Source organism: Scardinius erythrophthalmus (assembly GCF_964197995.2).
Source record: "Scardinius erythrophthalmus genome assembly, chromosome: 1".
In the NCBI taxonomy this organism is placed as follows: Eukaryota; Metazoa; Chordata; class Actinopteri; order Cypriniformes; family Leuciscidae; genus Scardinius; species Scardinius erythrophthalmus.
The window spans coordinates 58,558,932-58,576,338 of record NC_138221.1 but is presented as its reverse complement, the minus strand read 5'-3'; the positions used below and the strand labels follow the sequence as shown (position 1 = coordinate 58,576,338).

Here is a 17,407-nt window from a genome sequence, read left to right as displayed (position 1 = left end):
TTGAGTGCCACCAGAGGGCACTCCACATCAGACTAGCATTATTCACTCACAACTACATTTCCCATAATTCACTGCCCGGACTCATCATCCCTGATTATCACATTCACCTGTGTCCCATTATATTGTTTAGTTCACCCCATATAAGCCTGGTTCACCTCGTCTTGTTTGTGTCACACTGCATTTCTGAGCGTTTATGCTGTGTTTTGTTTATCTGATTTTTTTATCTGATATCTTGGACTGTTTCCTCATTTGTATGATTGTTATCTGCCTGGCCTGACTTGGACAGTTCTTGGACTTTTGATTATTGCTGCCTGCCCCGAATTCTGCCAGTTATTTGGATTACCCTTGCTGTTTGATCTACATTGCTCTGTCTGTCCTGTTTGACCCCACCTGTACGACCTTCCTTATTAAAAACTGTATTTGGATCGATCTTCGTGTCTTGGAGCATTCACGACAATATCTTGTATTTATATAAAGTGTTCATTGGCAAATTTGCTTTATGTATTTCCCCTGCATTGAAATCAGACACATAAATGTGTTGCATGCCAATATCCATGGATCACTGATTTCATCTCTCAGCCCTCCTTTTTGCTCTTTCAATCGCATGACTATATGTCTACATTCCATCTCTGATATCACAAAAAACATGACACACAACAAAAACACAGCTCCGATCATGGCGCCCTCCATCCTCCAGCTGTTGACTTTGTTGAACTAGGCTAGTTCCTATAACTGAGTTCCTATAACTACCCTGGTGCAAAAAAAACTCCTATGTGTGAATGTTAATACGTCGTTCTCTATATGCTTTGGTTAAGTGGTTACTTCTGAGGCTGTGTGTAAGATCAACAACTTTAAGTACTGCCCACTGATTACCTTTAAAAACTATACTGCCTGATAAATGTATAATTGCCTTAGTCGGTCTCACTGACTACTGTACACTGTACCAGCACGTTCTCAATAAATAAAAATGCTATATCTTATCTTGTAAGAAAAAGATTTTACCCAAGTTAGGGAGTTTGCACTGAACCCATGCAGCCAAAAGATCCTAAAGTACCTAAAGGGTACTGTTTTTTTTTTTTTTTTAAGTGTAATTTTGGCCACAAATGTGGTGTTTTAAACAAAATTGGGGCATCAAAAGATATTTATTTTGCCATCCAGCAAAGTCAGCAGTCTTTGACTTGTGTAGTGTGAAATTTTCACTAATTTTTTACCTTTGCAATTACAAAGAAAACTTCTCCTCTGATGAAATTCTTTTGAAATTTTGAGTTCCAGGTAAGAGTATGAATTTCTTGGATTTATGCAGTACACAGAATGCTGTTTCATAGCACAAAATCATTCAAGAAACAGAGAGAAAATCACACTGTGAACTTGGATTCAGCCAGTCTGATTTTATATTCAGAACTGAATTTGTGAGCTTGCCATTTTAACGAGTTCAAGTAACACAATATTTTTTACTGTTCGTTCTTGAATTTAATTACAGATCCTCAGAAGTCATGGAGGCTCGACTGCGTCACGACACAAGATTCAGCTACATCCTCAGAAGCAACCTGCCCCCATCTAACCTGACGACCGATTCAGTCAATGGGACGCACGCCTTCAGTGTGTTTGATGGGTGTGAAGAAATGGTGGCTGGTGTCGTTTTTGACCTAGCTATACAATGCTTCAATGTGATCATTGGAATACCTGCCAACGTCCTGGTCATAGCACACCTAATACACACCCGAAATGAGCCTTCAACTTCTGACATCTTCCTGGGCTGCCTGGCTTTCATGGACGCCTACTTCGGATCCATGACTATCATAGTGTTCCTCAATCTCTACCACTGGAGGAGTGCTATGGGTTGGAGGGCTACAAAATTCTCTTATGGAGTTAAGGACACCAGCGGACCGCTCTTCCTCTCGTGTGTCTGTCTGGATCGATTTATAGCCGTTCTCTTCCCCATCGCATTCGGACAGTTGAAGGACATCAAATACAGGGTCGGTCTGAGCATCGTGGTTCTGCTGCTCACTTTTGCTTATGCTTCAGCCAAAACCGTTGGTGGCCTGCCCAACTTTGAAAAGGTTTTCACTGGTGAGGTCTTGTTTGTTTTCACCTGGATGATGGTGTGTAACGTGGCCATCCTCTGGGCCCTGAAACGCTCACGAGGCTCTGGTAAAGATGAGATGCATCCTATGAAAAGAAAGGCATTTAAGATGGTGCTGTCTATCTTGATCATCATCATGAGCAACTATCTCCCTCTAGTTGCTCTGTTCCCCTTTGAAGACCACTATCCACATAAGATCTTCACTTGCTATGTGCAGCCAGTGGGTTATGCCTTTTTAAACATCAGCAGCACTATCCAGCCCTTAGTTTATTTGTCCCGCCTAGAGAAAGTACCATTCTTGCCTGATTCTTGTGTAAAGAAGTTAAGCTGCAAGAAACAAGACAAGCCCTTAAAGGAATGATAACTTCTGCCAGGGTCTGAAATCAATGTTCAGTACTATACTACTGAAATACTGGCATTGATCATTAAAAGTAAATTAGAGGCTTTGTTTCCATAGTTCTTCAGTTTTCAAAATATCTTTGTAAATAAGTAAACTTGTTGGATATTTGTAACTACAAATCATTATTTTACTAGATGTTTCTAGACTCTTTCTATTTGTAATATGTACTTTGCTTGAAATGTTAAAGTATAAATGTATCTGTTGTAAATCCTGAGACACTCCTAAATAAAACATGCAAAGATTCATTTAAAGAGTTGTGGCGCCACCGTGTGTTACAGACAAGAAAATAAGGCAAAACCAGAAGTTGTTTGTAATAGATCTCTGAAATAAATCTATTTATTAAATCTATTATCAAACATTTATTTGTTATCCTTAAATTAAACTACTGTGATCCCATGAGGTAACTGTGACACTTGAGACATCCGATGGCTATATTTCCTGTGTCTCAGTTGTGTGTCAGTTGAAGTGTTATCATATCAGACCTAATCTGCTGGGTGGAAAGTCAGTTTACAGTGGAAGAATGAAAGGCTGTGAACAGACAAGGTTTCTTCCCACATTATCCAGCTGGAAGAAGAGAGAATGGCATTGCTGACTGAATCCCCCCAATAATCAAAAAACAGATTATGTGGCAATTACACTTTTGCTTACAGGAGGCATGATGTAGTAGAGGATCGCTAAGCTCAAAAACAAACAATCATCTCTTTAAATTTAAAAATGCCACTAAGTTTTCTTTTAGTTCAGTTGTTATTTTCCTAATGGAGATGCATCATAAATGCAATTTTTTGCAAGTAAGTGTTTGAATAATGAATAATGCCATTTTAATATAATTTTATAAAATTAATTCCTGCTTAATTTTATGTCTTGTCTCTTAATCTTTAGACACGATCCCTTAATCTTTAGACATGATCCGAGTTCAGTCAAAACGCTTCCACCCCACTGATCGAGGTATTTATGCTGGTTTACAGGCAAACTGGTCTTCCAGAGAGAGTTGGTCTACACACGTCTACCAGAGGAAAGGAAATCTGCTGGATGAATCCAGGTTTAATGGCTATCATTGACCAGGTTTGTGATCTACTGTACGTCGTTTGTGATGATCTTTCCTGAATTTCTTTTACATAATGACTTAAAGGGTTAGTGTAGGTGCCAGGTACGGATTGATGTCTTTCATTTTGAAATTTTTCACTTCCAGTTTTTTACACCACTTGGTGCATAACCTGTTCGTTTGCGTGTGGTCTGGACAGCATGGAAGAAGGGGGTGAGTAGCTATGACGCTCACTTTTTTGTTGACCATTTCCATTTCAGTTTTGTTTCGTTTCATTGCATTTTTTCTTATTTTACCCGTCATCATTCAACGTTCTGCTGTTCTCTTCAATATTAAAAAAAAAAAAAAAAAACATGGATTTGCGGTTGAAACGCGTCATCTTTTACTTCCTCTACTCAGCCTCTTAACGGATACTGGCTGCCGCTATAGTTAGTTCACACAAAATTGCAAATTATCAAATAATTTACTCACCCTCAAGCCATCCTAGGTGGATCCATGGGGTTAATAAAGTCAATCTGAAGCAAAGCGATGCATTTTTGTAAGAAAAATATCCATATTTATAACTTTATAATCCACGGCCGTATGCAAGTCTAGTTCCGGCGGAAGAGTGACCTCTGACCTGACGCATGACATATTGGCGAACGTGGAAGCGCAAAAGAAAGAGCAAAACAAAATACTGGTCATGAATTAGAAGCCTAAAACAAGAATTTTTAAAGAGACATGTTGGAGAAGCATGAGTTTGTTGGCCAGCCCTTTGTTTACACCGCGAGAGGCGTTTCCTCTCACCTAAGCTTACGCAAATCCTACATCCTACAGTATGTCATCCATCGGGTATATAGACCTAGGATGGCTTGAGGGAAAGTAAATTATGGGGTAATTTTTTATTTTTGGATGAACTAACCCTTTAAGGCAGAGGTCTTCAATCCTGCTCCTGGAGGGCCACTGTCCTGCAGAGTTTAGTTCCAACCTGCTTCAGCACACCTGCCTTTGAATATTCAAGTGATTCTGAAGAGCTTGATGAGCTTAGGGTTGGAACTAAACTTTGCAGGACAGTGGCCCTCCAGGAGCAGGATTGAAGACCTCTGCTTTAAGGCTTGTTCACACCAAGAACGATGAATATAAAGACAACTATAATTATAACTATATTAGCGTCCACACCAACGCGCAATATTCTGTTTAAATACATGCTGCAGTTTTGTCATCTGCCGCTTTAAATGCTCAAGTTCTTTAAAGCAGGGTGGATTCTGATTGGTTGCCAAAGTGGCATAAATATACAGTACAGTTAGTTGTATCTACAGTTACAAGTGGGATAGTGACCCAACTCTCAAAACGTGGATTACACCTGTGGTAGGAGATGATTCGAAGGCTCTTAATAAATAGGCCTATAACTACCTCTGAGAGCACAGGTGAATGACTTAATTGAAATCAAATATGGGACCATTGTCATGTGCACACTCATCAAGACATCTAAAACTTTAAAGGTTTCTAAGTACCACATTATGTTCTACAATGTGTACAATGTGTACAAGGTTTCTAAGTACCACGTTATGTTCTACAATGTGTACAAGAAAGACATACTAGTGTAATGGACGTAGGCCAGTAAGAGCTGTTCATGTAAACCTCACTCCCCTGGCCTCAAGAGGCGTGCTAGCGTCTGACACTAGAGACTGTGGTCTTCAGCATCCTTATTAGAGTGCCCTCCTCCCACGCCGGAGAACCCGCTCAGAGCAGGTCGAGTAGGACTGGCTATATTTGGTGCCGTGACCTGGATGGGAGTGAGGTTTAGGGGAGTGAGTGTAACGGACATAGGCCAGTAACGGTGCGTGTCCACTACAGCGGCAAAACTCCACTCAGTGCCGCTGGCAACCCTGTAACGTCTCCGCTTTGGGGTGTGTCTGTTGTGAGTGTGTTTAATCTATGTTTTTTACAACACACGGACAATATAATCATCAGAGATGCACGCCATTACATTTGGAAATAGACAAGCTTTGTTTCCAAATGCCCCAAGCAAAAATATCCTGTCAATTTTACAAACTTTTATAAACCCAGCCAGTATAATCACAATGAACACATCCAAAATAAAATCTTTAACATATATATAAGAACTGCAAAGCCTCTAATTTGTAAACAAAATGATTTACGCGCTAAAGCCGCATAAACGCCGGTACAATTTGCATATTCTTAAACTCTCAAGACAGACGTCACATCCCGAACCTCACAGCAATTGGCTGCCGACCGCGTTTTTCGCTTGATATTTGCATAAAGTCGAGAACTGCCCAACCTTTTGACGCTCTCGGTCGCTCTCAACGTTTTCTCCGGTCCGCTGTCAATCCCAAAATGCACTGCGCGAGCCTGAAGCTCGACTTCCATAGGAATGAATTGAAAACGCTTGCTCCGCTCCGCTCGCACCGTGCCAGTGCACACGCACCGGAATAAGAGGCCAGTAAGTGTAAACTTCACCCCCTGACCTTAAGAGGCACACTAGAGGCTGCAGTCTTTAGTGTCCATGTTAGCGCACCCACCTGCCAGATACCCCACAGTTCAAATGCCGCTCTGAGCTGGTTGAATAAGACTGGTTACACTAGTTCTGTTTGAAGTCAAAGTGCAATACAAAGGTAAGTGCATTATTATCATTGTTGTTAATTTTCTAAACACGAATGACACATTTTCAGATTTTAATGTGTGTGCGAGGTTTAAAGTCTGTTATTTTCTTGACTGTCCTTTGCAAAAATTTGACATGCTTAGTTTCTACCTGTTTGGGTAGAAACATTTTTGTAATCTGCTAATTTTCTTTAACTGTATTTGCCATGTTTCGTTTGTTTTCCTGTTGTATTATTTTCCTGGCAGGAGAATTTATTAATTTTTATAATTGTATTTAGTCAAAGCACATCACTAGCATCTAGTATCCTATTAAAAGAGGAAATGTATGGCCTCATTATTGCACACTTCCAGCATCTTTGCGTAAAATACAATGAACAATTAGTTTGTTTAAGAACACTTTTCATGGCACTTATTCGGGGTATGCTGGCACGGGAAATTTGATTTAGCTGTACGCTTAACTGTCGGGTGCAAAAGCAACGATTTGTTATCAGAAGCCGTCTGTTGGCTTTTATCTAAAAATTACGCAATTCCTTACCTCATTCACTTGCTAGATGATTTTCGAATAATTTCGCCTCCCAACGCCATCCGGCTGGTGCATATCCTCACAGATAAAAAAGTTTTCTCCAAGCTTGGATTCCCCTTCGCCCAGGAAAAGTCCCACCACATCCAAGTTCGCAATGCGCATTATTCCACAAGGCATCTCTTTTCGTATTTCGCATCTACTCTCACTCGCATCATTAGTTCACACGCTAGAGGACCTAATTTCCATAACTCAGGCGTGCCGCGATAAACTCAGGTTATGGATAACATTCCTAAAACAGTGGAACTGTTTTTTCTATAACAATCTTGTTTCTTCCCCCATCGATATCCAACTATTCACAGACACAGCCCCTTCAGTCGGCTTCTGGGGATTTTGCGAAGGATGCTGGTTTGTGTCTCCATGGCCCCCCAAGCTTCAGGACACACCACAGTCCTCAGCACTATTCAAGCTTTACCCTGTTGTTGTAGCAGCCTTCCTGTGGGGGGAAGAATGGGCTGCAAGCAATATTTTAGTACATTGCGACAATGAAGCAACAGTTCAGTGCTTTAATAAAGGTTGTTCCCATTCACCCGCTCTGATGTCACGTCTAAGATGTCTCATCTGGATCTCAGCGTGCGATCAATTTATCATAATTGCTAAACACGTCCCCAGGTCAGAAATCAAATCTTTGACTCACTATCTCGCTTTCTATCTAGTCTAGGAGAAAGCATTTTCTCCTAGAACCCTCAAGTCCAACGTAACAGCATGTAGATGTTTCAAAGTGTTCCACTTTTCGTATAACGCGCCGTTCCCCGATTTTTCTCTCCATTCAGTCACCTCTTTTATCTCCTACCTTAACAGCGTTAAGGGCTTCCAAGTCGGGTCCATCAAAGGTTACCTGAGCTGCATCAAAATTTTCCACAAATTGATTTATGGCGCTCCCTCCCCCGGGATAAATAATTAACAATGCTCCTCCTGATCAAAAGGATTCAACGATCCCAGCCCCACCCTAACACCTTTTTTGGTTTTCTTAGATGCTTTGAACTCACAATCACGTACAAATTCAATCCAAAAATCCACCCCGCCATCTTAGACACAAAACAATCTCATATTTGATTAAACAAAGCATGACTATATTTTCATCTATATTTTCAACCTCTCGTCACCAATCCAACCATAGCAATCTGTTCTTGCGTACCTTCATTTAGAAGAAAAAAAATCCTATAGTCACTCTTTCCGCCTCGGGACAGGAACCTCAGCAGCCCAAAAAGGCCTCTCACAGCAGCAGATCCAAGCTCTCGGAAGATGGCCCGAGATGGCGTTTCAAATGTCTTTCATTTACATTTTACATTGATGCATTTAGCAGATGCTTTTATCCAAAGCAACTTACATTGCATTTCAAGGTACACATTTAAATATTATCAATTCTTGCTTTCCCTGGGAATCAAACCCATGACTTTGGCATTGCAAGAGCCAACACTCTACTGTTTGAGCTACAGGAAAGCTTTCCCCCGTTGGTGGCGGTGGCGGCCCTCCTAATCGGACATTACAAATTACGCTGCTCCTCGTTCGTCGGCAAGTAGGGCTCACCAATCTGACGCCGTAAGCTGCTCCCCGATCGGGCGTCCTGAATTATGCAACTCTGCATCGGATGTTGCATGGGCCTTCCCGGTCAAACAACCAGGCTTCTTCTTGAAACGCCAGCACGCCAAATCTTGGTGCTCATTTTGGGGGGTCTTTAGTCTGGCGGCTGTCCTTTGCTCATTTGCTTTTTGGGGGAGTACTCTGAGTTTGGGCCAAATTCCAAGCTAGGAGCCCTCCCCCCGGACAGCAGGTACATACGAGGTATATCATATTATACAGTGCGATATTACAATATTACAATAAAATATCATATCGAACTGAAATTTTACATTTAATTTTAAAATTAGTTTTTTCTGTCCTGTTGCATTTGTGATCAAATGCAGTGACAAGTTAGGTCACACCCATATGCAAATTAAGGGGCATGTCTTAGACTTTCAGACATACTAATTTATTTACTTCTAAACAATGTGAGATACTGTTGTTTTATCTGCAATTATCAGAATAATGACAAAATGACACAGGTCAATCATTACTTTGACAAAACTTATGCTGGAAGTGGAATATATAAATTGTGATTCAAATGTAATATATACATGTGTGATTCATAAATGCGCCCACTACTACTATGCAGGTCACAGACATACAAGTAAGCACATCAAAATATGTGATGGACGTCAAAACAGAATGTGCATATTTTGTTTGACACATGCTTCTCGATAATCCTTCTGATACCTCTTTTATCAATCAAAAAGTTGTCTGTGCAGAAAGAGGATGGATATCTTTCCCAGAATCTCCCTGAACTGGCACTTCACCTAGACCTATCACGTCAGAGCCATCAACATGGACAATCAATCTGACCTATGTGTGGCAGCAGTTCTTTTAGCTTGTGAAAGTCTTCCTCACATTCAGCAAAATGGAGACTGTTTTTCCTGTCAAAAAACAAACACACACTAGAGAATGAGCTCCAAAGAGAATGAGAGAAAGTTCCAAAACATGCAAATCAAACAAAGGTAAGAACTTGCACACTTACTAAATACTCCAAAACTAATTTTTAATAACAAACCATGTGGTTTACGTTTCAACGCATGCAAGTTCTGATGAAGACTCGCATGAGTCAAAATATTAACCACAGGGTTTGTTATTAAAATAGTTTTAAGCATTTATTAAGTGAGAGAGGTAATTCCCTTGTATAACGAATCTCCTGTACCTGCTGATTTGTCCAAAAAAACTCATGCTTTCCTTTTTTTTCTGTGATATTCATTTGGCTTCCAGCTTTTCCATGTGTGGTCTATTTTTGCCATGACCAGTAACGTAACCTCCCTACTACCTTCAGCCTGAGATATGCTATAGGATCCAGCACTCCTCCGTGACCCTACAGAGGATAAAGCGGTATGGAAGGTGGAAGAACGGATAAATAACCTACAGTTTGTGTCCATGAGTATTTCTTCTGTTTGATGGTCAGTTATGCCATTTAAAGCCGTTAAAACATTTTTTAGATTCTAAAAGATGTTTTAACAGCTTTAAATGGCATATGGTAGAGAATCTCTTTCCAGGACCTACTGTAGATCACCACATCACCCAGGTAACATCCATTAATCTTTAAAAAGTAGTGCATGGACACAAAATGGCATTATGATATACTGGTTAAGCCCATGGGAAAGCTGTACAACAGGGGAACTCAATCCTGATCTACCTTCCTGCAGAGTTTATGTCTGACATTATTTAAACACACTTGAACTAGGTAATCAAGGTTTTGTAGTTATAAAATGCAGTTGTGTTAGAGTATAGGGATGGAACTAAACTCTGCAAGAGTGTAGATCTCTAAGAGCAGGACTGATCCCAATGTGTATAGGAACTACACTAAGTAAGTGAGTAATTGGAACTTGCTAATATCCTTTACAAATACATGATATAAAATAACCCTTTGTCACTTATTTCATTAGACTTTCTAGAGTCTTGATACATAATCATACAAATCTGTTTCTCCAACTTGTGAAACCCTCCATCAAGAGCAGCCACATATAATAACACACAGCAGTCATGCTAGTGCACACATACTGGCAGCAGAGTCCTGCACCTGTGCTCTCTCTTTGCAATGAAAGAGGGAAAGAGACTGTCATGAGGGCCTATGGGTCGGTGGTATAAAACCAGGACCAGTCCCAAGATGCAAATCAGCCCCCAGACCGAGTTTTGGAGCATGTAAGTCAGAGTCAGGGGAGAGGTGTTGTGTGATGGGTTGGATCATGCCTCACCGAACCCATTTATTCTCTCTGATCTGATTGACTTCATGCAGTCTTTTCACTGTCCTGATTAAAAGACACAGCTAATCATATTAATCCATTTAATGATTAATGTAAGATTAATGTAAATGATAAAGTATTGTAGGCTAAAATGACAAGACATTTTGTCAATTTAGAATAAAGCTAAATAATGTCTGATTCACTGAATGTCTGATAATGTCTGACATTTTTACTTTGTACTCAATTACTTTTCAAATTGCCTTGTCTTATTAAAAAAATGCATTCAAGCCATTTAAAATCATTATTAAAAGCGCAAAATGATATTATGCTCATTATAAGCATTCATCAAGAAAAAAAACACTCACCAAAACAGTTCTGATCCTGTGAGGACAGATGAATCTAGAAAACACAAGTCTAATTCACCATCAGGGACCGAGTCCAGAAAGCGCCTCAAAAAAGATCCTCCCTCCTACCAACAATTGTAATTCCTCAAGGCCTTGTGATGTTTATAAAGGCGACTCCACAATCTGACCCGCATCTTTACAACTTAAATCATCTCTCCGGTAAGAAGAATGCTTTTTCTTGTCTTTTCTGTGTTTTTAATTATAAATTGTCAAAGCCCTGAATACTGTTGCATGATTTTTATAATATCGGTATTTTGTAGGTGCCACTAAAATTTGAAATGAAAATGGATGTTCTTGCCTTCATATTGGTTGCTTTAAAACAAGAGTATCCAAACCTGCTCCTGGAGGGCCACTGTCCTGCAGAGTTTAGCTCCAACTGGCCTCAACGCAGCTGCTTGAAAGTTTCTATGCCGTGATCAGCTGGTTCAGGTGTGTTTAAGTGAGTCGGCGCTGAACTCTGCGGGATAGTGGCCCGCCCGGAGAAGGTTTGGACACTCATGGTTTAGAATATCTTCAAAAATTATAAACAAACTTTAAATTATTATTGTACATTTGTTGTTTTGGGTAAGTTCCAGATCAAGTTTGTAACTTTTTTTTTTTTTTTTTAAGATTTAAAGTGTTAATTTGATAGAAACTATTTTAACTATTTTAAACTAAACTGAACTGAACTTGTCAAATACAAGATTTGCAGAGTTAAACCAAAAAAAAGGGTCAAACTTTAGATTAAAGGTCCAATTCTCACTATTACTGTAACTACGACTTTTGCCTCAGTTAACTCCCAATTACTGCTTATTAATAGTTAGGAAGGCAGTTGTTAAGTTTAGGTATTGGGTAGGATTAAGGGATGTTGAATATACTCATGCAGAATAAGGCATTCATATGTGTTTTTTAAACAGACAATCAAGTCAAGTCACCTTCATCTATATAGCGCGTTTAACAACATAGATACTTTCAAAGCAGCTTTACAGTGATAATATTAAAGTAACAGAGATTGTTTTGGCTTTACAGCAGCTCTAGAATAAAGTTAATGTCCAGACTCTAAACTATATTGTTTCCAAAAGAATTTATTGAAATTACACAGAATAATCAACTTAGGTCAGATTCATGAAAACTGACTTCTGATATAGATTTTCATATGTGCTCAATAAAGCAAAATCAAGCCTAACCACCTTTAATATATAAATGGACACGCTTTATCAAATCAAGTGCCTATATTATTGCCCTGAGCTGAAGGAGAAAAAGTAAATTGATTAACAGTGTCAATTCAAGGAATCCTCCTAATCTTTCTCAGCATGCGTGTTCCCACTGGAGAGAGTTTGGCCTGAAGGCAGAGAGAGAGAATAGGTCAGGGACATGCTCAGGGCCACAAGGGCTCTTCTGAGGTCCCAGTGGAGCAGTGGTACAGAGAAAAGCATGACAAGAACACATGAAGCTTACTGTCCCTTCAGACTTAGCAGGGAGGTGCTTCACATAAACTGTGCTATAAAGGAGGCAGATGAACCACAGAAGTCCCTTAGTCATTTGCATGTGATGTTAGACATGTTTTGTAGTAGCAAACAATAAAGAAAATTTTATAGATGAATAGTTCTGACTCTAAATTCTGATTAGACGAGCCACTGTGTATGTTTGATCGTATGTAATTTCCATACTTATCTTTTACAAAACAGTGACACATCTATAGCTTATACTAATCTGTGTAAATTAATTTTAAATTCTAGGGGGCCAGATTTACTAAACAGGGCAAATTAGCGTTAATCACCTTGCATGATTCATTTAAATACTCTCCTCCCATAATTTTTGAGTCTGAAAGGGAAACACAATGCATGCTACAGAGACAAATTTTCATGAGATCAGGCTGCAATGCATATGCAATAAGGTCTCACTTCAGATTTCAGATTTGTTTTTTACTCAGTTTCCTTTGATTCGGGAGGGTGGTAGTCATGTATGATAGTGATTTCCCTCCTGTAATTGTTCTGTGTTTAGACTGATGTCACCACACTTATGGTCTCCCCTATTAATGCACCAAGTTGCTATGTTGTTTATCAACCAGTAATGTTCATTGAATTGTGCAAAATATGTTAATTTAATTCATGCAACAGAAGCTATCAAATAAATTTTTAAGTTGGACACTGTGAATAGTGTTGCTACAATTGCAATAGCCTCATAGTGAAGTCTGTCCTTATATGCTGTGGAAACAGGGCGGGACTCATGTCTTGTACTGATGGAAGTCCCTGTCGACAGGTGTTTCTGCACAGATGTGTTCCTGTGCACTTGTGTTTGTGCAGTGACTGCACTCCTGTGGGGTTAGCTGATGTATTGTTAGATCACAAAATGTGACATGATCCACAATCTGGCTTTAAGCTTGAGGCTACCAAAAATGTTATTGCTCAGATGTTGCTTGGGGTTGTCTCATTTAAATATTTACTTCTCAAATGTTTCTCTAAAATTCCTTAGGGGAAATAAAAATGGACACAAATGAGAACATTGGTGACATCAAACAATGTTGGTAAAATTAGAAAAGGTCTATTGAAATTTTTATATTGCAAACTTTGGTATTGTGGGATTACAAATTTAATAATCTCTTTTAAGATTTGCTGATCCTGTGTTCTGACATAACATCACATGAAAAAGTAAGGTGAACTACATTGGATTTGGCATTCAGATGGCATCAGTTTACTGGTTAGATTAAATAGTTTCCAGTGAGGGGGAACTATCTTCCTACTGAGAGTTTAACTACATGGGCTTTCACATCAGAGGAACATTTTCATGAGCTGTCTTCGAAATCTCCTCCTATAGCTTCATTCACTATTCCCTACATTACTCCACTTATATAGTCTTGAAGGGGTGGATGAAAATATGAGTGAATTTGGATACTGAGTGCGCCGGAAGGGATGTCGCTTTGCATAGTTTGTGTTTTTTATTGCATTTTTAATTATTTGAAACTTAGTAAACTGGCAGCTCCAGTAGTAATGAAAAGACTGATCTTGAACTGTTTCATGGAAACTGGCATGTTTAAACCTTAATTAAACAATTTAATAATCTTAATAATAGCGATTTGGAAAATGAATGGATGATCCATGCAGGCGACGTCTTCTGGCAAGACGCAGGAATTCATTTAGCATGACTGCCACAGTGCATTATGGGTATCCTCTAGCCATTGAGTGCACATTGGTTGTACACTCGTCATTGCGGTGCATTATGGGATTGAGTAAGTGCACTCGATAATGTCCACTATTTCGGACACTACTACAAATGGGTGTACCCCCAAATAGTGCGCTATTTAAAGGTATAGGGGGCGATTTTGGACACAGCCATAGTGTAGCCCAGTGATTCTCAAAGTGTGGGGCACCCAATATTTTTAAAAGGTTTAAAGGGAGTGCGAACGATAAAGTTTGAGAACCACTGCTATAACCATTGGTGGAATTACCCACTTCTTGGCATGTTCGCATGGATGGAACTGGGAATGATTTTAGTTATAGGATTGCCTTTTGGGGTGACTAAATTAGCTCCTACTTCAGAGTCAGTGATGCGCGGGTCAATGTATAAACAACCCGCACCCGACCGACGTTTTCAACTAACCCGCCCGCAACTCGGACCGCAAAAAAAAAAGAAGAAAATATTGTACCCTTCCTGACCCGCATTTTTTAAAAGTAGCTTCCACTCCCCAGTCTTCACCTTTTCTCTTGCCGCCTCCATCTCTACCTGCAGACTGAGCTCGTGTGTCATCTTCGCGCCAGTTATTCAGCCAATAAAGTGTAGGCCCTAGAGCATGTGAGCGGAGTGGAGCGAGAGCGAGCGGATCTTGGACAGAGCGCAGAGCGGCATTTTTAAAAGGACGGAGCGTCGCCCTGTTTCCCGCTCCAATTTCGCTCTGCGCACACCACGATTCTGAAGCATGCTCAGTCAAGCCTGACTCAGTCTACTGTCTACTGACTGCAAGATGGATTCTATTTTCAGTCAAAACTCGGCTCAATAATGGAGTTAAAAAAGTAGGCTACTTCAAAAAGGAAAATAAGAAGTCATACGGGTGTAGCCTACTAAAACTAACTATAATGTGGTAGAAGAAAACGAATGTGGAGACATCGTTTCAGTCAGTAAAGATTCATTTTGGAATCTAAAAAGACACATCTCTCAAAAACATGCAGTGTGCTATGAACGCTGGGAAGAAAGCAAAAGGTTAGCAAATTGAATATGGTAACTTGTAACAAAGTGTAAATTAAATATAGCGTAATATTCAAACAATTGATACAAGCCCATTTAAATTTTAATCCTGCGCGCTGCGCAAAAGTTCAGTTATGTTGGCCTAATAATTAATTTAGCCTACTTTTAAAACATTTATGTATTTTTTTATATATTTTTTTTATATACATTGTATTTATATTATTAGGCCCATTTATTCGTTTTATTTTACAGCAGTTTGTGTGTACAATGGATATAAGCCCATTTAAATTTTAATCGTGCGCGTTGCGCAAAAGTTCACTTATCAAAATTCTGGCCTAATAAATTTACTTTTAAAAAATGTATGTAGGCTATATTTTTGTTTATATAATTGTTATTTATATTATTAGGCCCATTTATTCGTTTAATTTTACAGGACTTTGTGTAGGCTATATTCCTTCTTACACAGGCCTAATTTGTCATTTGAAATAAAACATTTCTATTTGAAAAATGTTGTTGTTGCTCATTAGTTCTTTAGGACAGTGGTTCCCAAAGTGGGGGTCGCGACCCCCTGGGGGGTCGCGAGATGATTTCTATAAATAAAAAAAAAGTGGAAAAATATATATAGGCCCCATATATTTTTGTTGCAATTAATTCCTTTCGCACGTACGATCACGCCGGGCAGATTTTCTGTTTGGCGAGTAAATCTCAAAAGGCTATCCGCCACACTGGCGGGTGAATGTTCATCCCAAAATATGAAATTTTCAGCGCGCACGCGCTCTTCTGCCTCTGGCGAGCAGAGAGAGAGCGCGCGCGAGAGAGAGAGCGAGAGAGCCCCGGTCGCGCGCGTGCACTCACTATTCAGAGCGGCTCTAAGCGTCAATGCTTCCCCTTCCCCATACTTTTTGACAAGCGTCCTTGACAGGACGGCCAGAGCTTCTTTGCAGCTCAAGTCGGCGGCGGTGTGTTCGTACAGTTAACGCTCTATCTGTTGACGGCGCTGAGGAAAAAGCTCCCGCCACTGGAAGAAGCGGTCGCCGCCCATTTATGTCCTGCTCTGCTGGCAGTTGAAGAGCAAAGGCTGCGCACCCATCTAAGCCGTGCATAACGTCTTCAGCACTCGCGGATCGTGCATACTCCGCCGCTGGCCAGGCTGCTTCTGCTTTACACACCATGGCCGTTCTTTTCTCGAGAAAAGGAGTTTTCCCATAGCGTTTGCAACGCAGTACTCTTATACTTCCCTTATCTCTCAGGGAACCGAGGTTACGTAACCGAGTACGTTCTGCCTTCCCTTCCGTACGAGTCAGGTAACAAAACTGACAAAAAAAAAATGTATTTCACCCCAATGATAGTAATATTTCATATTCTCACATTTTGATCAATATAGATTTTTATTATTTTTTTATTAAACATTTAAATTTTTGGACATTTCTGGACATTTTTGTTATATTTGTATTCAACATACCTTATCTCAATTAAAAGTACTGAAATGAATGTATACGTGACAAAAAAAAAGGCTGTTTATTGTTTTGGCTGGTAAAAAATATGCTTGGTGGATTTTTTTCAGTGTGTGTGTGGGGGGGGGGGGGGTCGCGGGGCAGCAGCGCATTTATCATGGGGGTCGCGGGCTAAAAAGTTTGGGAACCCCTGCTTTAGGAGGTAAGGCTGTGGTCTAAGCTAAAAGTGATATACATGTAGATTTTTTTTTTCCTTTTTTGGAGCGAGCGGGGTCGATTTAAGTGGAGCGCGGAGCAAACTGCGTTGAGCGCTGAGCGATAATGAGCGGAGCGGCCTGATGTTGAGCGGGGGAGCGGAGAGGTGAACATTTCCGTGAGCGATGAGCGGAGATTCTCACCGCTCCACTCTCATATGCTCTCTAGTACTATATAAATTACAAAGGTTTAATTGGCATCTTTATTTCAAACGACCCGACCGACCGCGACCCGAATATCATTAAAAATATTTTTGGATGACTCGTGTTGTTGCGTGTTGTTGCATGACGGTGACGTCGGTGCGAAGTGACTACGGTAACGCCCACTGAGTGGCAAAAAGACTGAGAAGATCATTGGTACAGCATTGATTTGTAACGTGAAAGCCGCGAAAGACACACAAAACATATCTAAAACAGGAAAGAGCTTTGAGATTGACTGGATTTAAAAAGAAATCTGTGGTATATTTTTATAGATTGCTGAAAGCTATAGAAAAGAGAAGCAACTGGATCACTACAATTCACAGAAACAACTGAACTCCAGGCAGCAAAAGGTGGATTTACAGTTATCATTTTGAGTCAATATGTTGAATTGTGGGGCAAAATCATACACTATAAATTGTATTGTTCTATATTGTATTGACAAATATTTGCCATCTTATATTTT

The 17,407-nt window shown here is 39.9% G+C and overlaps 1 protein-coding gene across 1 annotated transcript in view; it reads left to right on the top strand.

Annotated features, from left to right (window-relative positions):
• Positions 1 to 1,493: 1,493 nt before the first annotated feature.
• The window catches only part of LOC308696309 (G-protein coupled receptor 183-like), a gene marked incomplete at both ends in the record, with an annotated part of 35,705 nt that continues 19,791 nt past the window's right edge, over positions 1,494 to 17,407 (top strand). The window contains one exon of the mRNA XM_081374858.1: positions 1,494 to 1,667. Coding sequence (XP_081230984.1) covers positions 1,494 to 1,667 — 174 coding nt within the window. The remainder of the gene's footprint in view (positions 1,668 to 17,407) is intronic.